Source organism: Bison bison, unplaced genomic scaffold (assembly GCF_000754665.1).
Source record: "Bison bison bison isolate TAMUID 2011002044 unplaced genomic scaffold, Bison_UMD1.0 scf7180017864383, whole genome shotgun sequence".
NCBI lineage: Eukaryota > Metazoa > Chordata > Mammalia > Artiodactyla > Bovidae > Bison > Bison bison.
In genome coordinates this window covers 6,147,091-6,154,219 of record NW_011494955.1, presented here as the reverse complement: position 1 = coordinate 6,154,219, position 7,129 = coordinate 6,147,091, and the positions used below count along the sequence as shown (strand labels likewise).

Below are 7,129 nucleotides of genomic sequence, written 5' to 3'. Positions count from 1 at the left end.
CCCGGGGAGTTCCCCTTTCAGTATCCTATCATTTTGCCTTTTCATATTGTTCATGGGGTTCTCAAGGCAAGAATACTGAAGCGGTTTGCCATTCCCTTCTCCAGCGGACCACATTCTGTCAGACCTCTCCACCATGACCTGCCCGTCTTGGGTGGCCCCACGGGCATGGCTTAGTTTCATTGAGTTAGACAAGGCTGTGGTCCATGTGATCAGATTAGCTAGTTTTCTGTGATTATGGTCTCAGTGTGTCTGCCATCTGATGCCCTCTCGCAACACCTACCGTCTTACTTGGGTTTTTCTTACCTTGGACATGGGGTATCTCTTCAAGGCTGCTCCAGCAAAGTGGAGCCGCTGCTTCTTACCTTGCATGAGAGTTATCTCCTCACAGCCACCCCTCCTGACCTTGGACATGGGGTTGCTCCTCTCGGCCGCCTCCCCTGACCTCAAATGTGGGGTAGCTCTTCTTGGCTGCCGCCCCTGACTTCAGACATGGGGTAGCTCCTCTCAGCTGCTCCTGTGCCGATACAGCAGAAAGGAAGTAGCAGTGGGAAATCATCCTCTTTTGTCTTACAGGCAAGTCCACTCAAATGTGCCATTTTCTCCAATACTCTTATTGTCCCCAGTCTTCTCATGTAACAGTAGCAACCCCTTTTTGAAGTGCATTGCCATCCATATCTGTACTTCCTCACTTAAGAAACTTCTCTCCAACCAATGTAATCATGGAAAATCTGTTTTTCCTGCTTCTATTTGGAACCACAAGGCTAGAGTTAATCTGGAATCTCATATTGTTGTGAAAGGGAAAGATACTCAGCTATGTCCAACTCTTTGCAACCCCATGGACTACACAGTCCATGGAATTCTCCATTCTGGAATACTGGAGTGGGTAGCCTTTCCCTTCTCCAGGGGAATCTTCCCAACCCAGGGATAGAACCCAGGTCTCCTACATTGCAGGCAGATTCTTCACCAGTTGAGCCACAAGGGAAGCCCAAGAATACTGGCGTGGGTACCCTATCCTTTTTCCAGTGGATCTTCCTGACCCAAGAATCAAAATGGGTCTCCTGCACTGCAGGCCAATTCTTTACCAACTGAGCTATCAGGGAAGCCCAGATATCAGGTTTGTTGTATGATAGAGCGAATAAGGAATATGCCATTCAGAGCTAAGCTTTTCAGATATAGTAAAAAGAAATATAGTTATAAAATCATCCTATATTCTCCCATTTGAATTTGAAATATATCTAAAAACTTCTGATTTAAGTATTTTCTAATATGTTTTCACATATTTCTAGATCTGTATTTTGAAAAGACTTCAAACCTAGAAGAACCCAGTAACAATGAACATCCATAACATACAAATTCTAGCTTATAAATATCATTTCCCAATAAAAGGCACCTTAGCTACTCACAGAAATGACTGATTCCATGTCTACTGCAAGGTAAGTACAAGGTAACTTGAGACTTCTCGTCCTTATCAACAAAGAAGCTTTCAGAACCCAATGGGGCCCTGTCAAAAGGACCCAGAAGAAAATCTGAATTCAAGTGGCATAAAATGGGACAGTTTAAGTACCCCAAAGGTTTAATGCCTGCATTGGACAGAAACATATTGAATATATTTTTTGAACTATGGATTTACAACCATACAAAACCAAAATAACATTATATTTGGAAATTATGGTGGTCCCAACTCACTGTTATGAAAATTACAAAATTATAAGAAAGAAGCACTTATTCTGCCTTTCCTGTCTGAATAAAATACATATTACTATCTAAAAAATAAACAATAAAGATTTCTTCTTTATAGATGACTTCCAACTGATAAATGAGGAGGAGAGATGTTAAATTCAAAATTACAAATTTGCAACCTCTAATGAATAATCAGTGTGGGACTTGACCAATGAATGGTAAAATATTAGATGACAAATTTATTTGGCACTTTTTAATGGAGGGATAAGGATGGAACTACAGCTCTACTACAGATCAGTCTTAACATCACTAAACTGGACAGCTAGTATTATGTTCCTCACAAACTGAGGCAATATGGGCTCACAGGACCAACTGGGACATAATCTTACCTGAAACAATGGGAAAAGTCTAATTAACTCATGTAACTACTATATATGGAGAAGGCAATGGCACCCCACTCCAGTACTCTTGCCTGGAAAATCCCATGGATGGAGAAGCCTGGTGGGCTGCAGTCCATGGGGTCACGAAGAGACGGACACGACTGAGCAACTTCACCTTCACTTTTCACTTTCATGCATTGGAGAAGGAAATGGCAACCCACTCCACTGTTCTTGCTTGGAGAATCCCAGGGACGGGGGAGCCTGGTGGGCTACCGTCTATGGGGTCACACAGAGTCGGACACGACTGAAGCGACTTAGCAGTAGCAGCAGCAGCAGCAACTACTATATAGGAAAAACAGGGGTTAGAAGTTATGTGGCACCAACAGGAAACAACGAACCAAATCAAGTGTAGACATACTAGAGAAAAAAACAATTTTTCTACAAATCAGTGGTGTTAAAAAGGGATCTATTACAGTATGAAAGAATCTTAAGAGACCCAAGAATCTAGTTAGGATGTTGCTTCTAGTAAACCAGCATAAAGAGACATCTTGAAATAATCAGAGAAGTGTGGACATAAATGGACATTCAGTTTCATTATGAAGCAACTGTTGCTACAGATACAAAACTGTTATACAGTTAGATTAAAAAGTCATCCTTTCTTAGGCATGCTTGCAAATACTGACAATTGAAATGACTTAATGTCTTAATTTTCTTGACAATACATCAACAAAAAGGTAGAAGATTTCAATAAGAGAAGTAGGGGGATTAGATGAGACAATACTGAGAAATATGGATAAGTGTTTAACCTGGGAGATTGGTACATGGCTGTTTACATACTATTCTCTCATTGTATCCACTGGACTTCCAATGATACAAATTTTGATTAAGTAGTAAAAGAGGTTGTTTCACTGAGAAGAACACTAATATATTTGGGAATGAAATTTCTGATGATGGTAAACCTGATGTATCATAGACAACTTTCAGGTGACCCCATCAGGCTCAGGAGGGGGGCCCTGAGCAATGATGTCTTCATTGAACCCAATAGTTTCCATGCAGTGCAAGAAAGGAAAAGTAATGTTTCTAGCAGCAATTATTACTTAATATTTTAAATGCTATGTGTTTTAAATATAAATATATGAATGGGAAACTTCTGAATGTAGCTGAAATGGAGGCATCTTTCTTTCTTAGAAATTGCCTTAAACCAAACAAGGAGAACAAGAATCATAAAAGTAATCTCCACCCTCAGCCACCAAAAGGAAAACATCTTAAATTCCTTCAATTAAAAAAAAAAGAATACAAAATCCTTCCTACAGAAAAAGAGAAAACAATCACAGATGTTGGGAAAATTCAGAGAGAAGACGTCTTCAATGCACATCTCAGAAAATCCAGTGAAGAACACTCTCGAAAACAGACGGATCAAAACTAAACAATGTGGGAAACATAGAAGAACAGTACACAAAGCTAACCCTGAGGTCTCCCGTTGCCAGGCACCTATGACTCATGCAACTCCTACTGCGTGAATGTGAAGAACACGTCCTCAGGTGCATATCCAAGAATTGAAGAATCAGTCTTTGCAACAGTCAGAAGTGGGTGTGTGGGCTATAGGCAGAGCCTATTTGCGCTGAAGTTTCAAGACACAGGGAAGGCAGGGTTGGGCAAGGAATCAGAGGCAATGCCTATTGGCAGCTTGTTGTTGGAGAAGCAAAGAAAACAGACTGAACTGTGAGCCACTCTGCAGACATCTTCCTTGGCTTGGAAGAATTAAAATTAAAAGAACTATTTATACAGCCTGTGTCCTACTGAGAATTCCTGTTATTCTGGTTGTGGCCTGGCCTCTCCTCCCAGAAGACTGTCTGTAAAGGCAAGTCCAGAAGGATCTCAAATCATTCAGAGATGAGCCCTCATTAGGAAGGAACCATTCCAGGACCCACAAAGGACACTTCACATGAAAGCAAACAAATAAACAAGCAAACAAAAAACACAAGGAAAAGGAAAAGCAAGAGGCACTCAGAAAACATTCAATAGCAAGAAGTCACGGTAAAATATTTCCTAAGAGGCAATGAAACAAACATAATGAAATAATAAAGCCAAGGGGCAATAGAGTGAGAAATAGAAGATTAAAATATTAGCTGGCAAACTGCAGATAAGTAGTAGAGAAAAAATAAAGGCATTGTGGAAATGAAGGCCAGGCTGAAAACAGCACAAGACCTTGCTGATGCACAACAATGGATCACAGATAAAGGTGAAGAAAACAACCCATAGGAAATAGTACTCAGAGAATGCTGCATGAGAACCGAGAGAGAACAGAGATGTGGGAGACAAAGTGCATATACCATAACTGTAAAAGAGTATATATATATATATATATCTCACATATATGTGTATATTCAATATATATTCTCACGTGCTTCACACATGCCCTAGGAGAAGCACAGAAATATTTAAGTGAGGTGACTACAAGGATACACAGGGAATGGTAACATCTTTACCTGTCTTACTATATAGGGCTGGGAATGGCCTTGAGCATGTAAGTCGTGTATTACTTATTTGATATTTTAAAATGAATAAGTCGATGTGTAAATATCAATATTATGTATATAAATAGGCATTCTGACATTTATAACTGTAATGTTTAAAGAGATAGCATATTAAGCTTCTAGTTTGAACTGTCAGTTATAGGATACAAGAAAGACTTGAGACCACCTTAAAGAAGATGACATGATGATGCAAATTAACACTCCCACATTGGACAACAGGAAAACATAAATAAAACCATTTCTCTCTTTTTTTTTTTTTCACAAATAAACTGCAAGTGGAAAGATGGAGGCAGATTTAATGACCTTCAATATTATAAAAATATAATACATTAAATACATCACCCAAACACAAGATTTATGGAACTTGTTAGAATCCTGATTTGGAAAAGCAAGACACAAAATATAAATAACAAAAACAGACTTTTCCAAGATTAAATAAATACTTCTGGATGTTAATGAACATCTAGGTATTAAGGATATATAAAGGGTGTGTGCAAAAGAGCAACTCATTTACAGATAAATATTGAATTGTATTCTAAAGATGAAAGAAGATATTTGGGAACTGCTTTTCAGTATATTAGAGTTGATAGGGAATTCCATGAGAGTGTAGAGGATATAAAACTGATCATGAGAAATTAATTTTTATAAAATCCAGTGATAGGCATACAGAGACCCATTTATATTGCAAATCTACATACCTACCTGTGGGAAATTTTGAGGAAAGCAAAAAAAAAGTCATGTTTAGCTTCTGTAATTAATGACAAACATAATAATTATTATTATAAGAAAAGCTAGGCTATTTTGCTCTCCAGGATTTCTGGCTGGTGGGTAAAACACCAGGGCAAATGAGCCTCAGTACATTTCACACACGAGCATTACATGGAGAATCTTTGTGTGAGTTGCTGACTAACTCCCAGCTCAGTGAGTTGAGACTAGTCTTACTGTACTCAGAGCTGTCAAAGCTGGAAGGCAGGAGAAATTTTCCCTGACTAAAGGAAACCAAATATGCAATCTTCACATTTTACAACTTTTCTAATAAACCAGATGTGATCTCACTCTTTGTAAAGCCTGGCCCTTCCCAACCTGCAGGCTCACCTTCCAGGACTGAGCCCAGCCCATTTTCTCCATATATAAGCTGCTGCTGGGAAGCTCCTCTTACAGACCTGCTCCTCTCAGCTCTGCACTGCACCCCTCGCTCCTTCCTCAGTCTCTGCTTCTTCAGGAACCATGTCTTGCAAATCCACCGTGAAGACCCAAAGCATCAGCCGCAGGGGCTTCAGTGCCGGCTCAGCCAGAGTCCCTGGGGTGTGCCGCTCTGGCTTCAGCAGCGTGTCCCTGTCCCGCTCCAGGGGCAGTGGTGGCCTCGCTGGAGTGTGTGGAGGAGCTGGCTTTGGCAGCCGCAGCCTCTATGGCCTGGGGGGCTCCAAGAGGATCTCCATCGCAGGGGGCAGCTGTGTCATTGGTGGTGGCTATGGCGGCAGAATTGGAGTTGGCTATGGCTTCGGAGGTGGAGCCGGGAGTGGATTTGGTTTTGGTGCTGGGGCTGGTAGTGGCTTTGGGCTTGGTGGTGGAGCTGGCTTCGGAGGTGGCTTTGGTGGTCCTGGCTTCCCTGTGTGCCCCCCTGGAGGCATCCAAGAGGTCACTGTCAACCAGAGTCTCCTGACTCCCCTCAACCTGCAAATCGACCCCACCATCCAGCGGGTGAGGACTGAGGAGCGGGAGCAGATCAAGACCCTCAACAACAAGTTTGCCTCCTTCATCGACAAGGTGAGCTGGGAGCATCTGCCCTAGTGGGGATTGCAGAGTGCCCAAGAGAGCCAACTAAGAGACCTGTTCTACCGGAGGGGAGACTCGGGGGAGAGGAGGGTGGGACTCAGGCGAGCTCTCCACTGGGATACAGGACAGGTTACATGTGGACCCCATGTAGAAGGTGATGGAAATCATTTATAACTACTCATGGCCCCATTCCTGCCAAAGAAATAGTCACAGTTCTTGATAATCCTGAAGGAAAGAACAGGAAATGAGAGAATGCAATGAGATGGCTTGATCTTCTGGATGGTCTAAGAAGTTAAAAGGGTATTGCAGTGGAAACTGCATTTGAGTCATAGATGGATGCTGGATGGAGGAAAGAAAGCAAAAAACAAAAGGGAGTTTGAGGAAAAACAACTCAAGTATATATCCATAGAAATACTCACCTGTAGAACCAGAAAATGAGCCTTAAGGGGCTTTGTATCAGCCGGATTCATGCACTATATGGGAAACAAGATTAAATTCAATCATTATAGAATTGGAATCTAATCATTAGATTATAAACATCTGATATCCCTTTAACTGAGGCATGTGCTTTGTAAAAGCTCTGTGCAATAGGAGAAAAATGCTATGATAAAGTACATTTGTGCTTGTTCTTGTCACGAGGAAGACAGGAAGGGTTGAAAGTCACTGACTGACAGTCTCCATAAGTGAGAGGGAGGGAACATCTGACAGCTCCCTGGGGAAACTTGGCCATGAGATCTGTGTGGTGTGAAGCTAAAG

At 41.5% G+C, this 7,129-nt stretch overlaps 1 protein-coding gene across 1 annotated transcript in view; it reads left to right on the top strand.

Moving 5' to 3' along the window:
- The first annotated feature begins 5,824 nt into the window (after positions 1–5,824).
- The window catches only part of LOC105001715 (keratin, type II cytoskeletal 6C-like), a 4,975-nt gene continuing 3,670 nt past the window's right edge, over positions 5,825–7,129 (top strand). Inside the window, exons 1-2 of the mRNA XM_010858087.1 lie at positions 5,825–6,364; positions 6,965–6,984. Of these exons, the coding sequence (XP_010856389.1) occupies positions 5,825–6,364; positions 6,965–6,984 (560 nt within the window). The remainder of the gene's footprint in view (positions 6,365–6,964; positions 6,985–7,129) is intronic.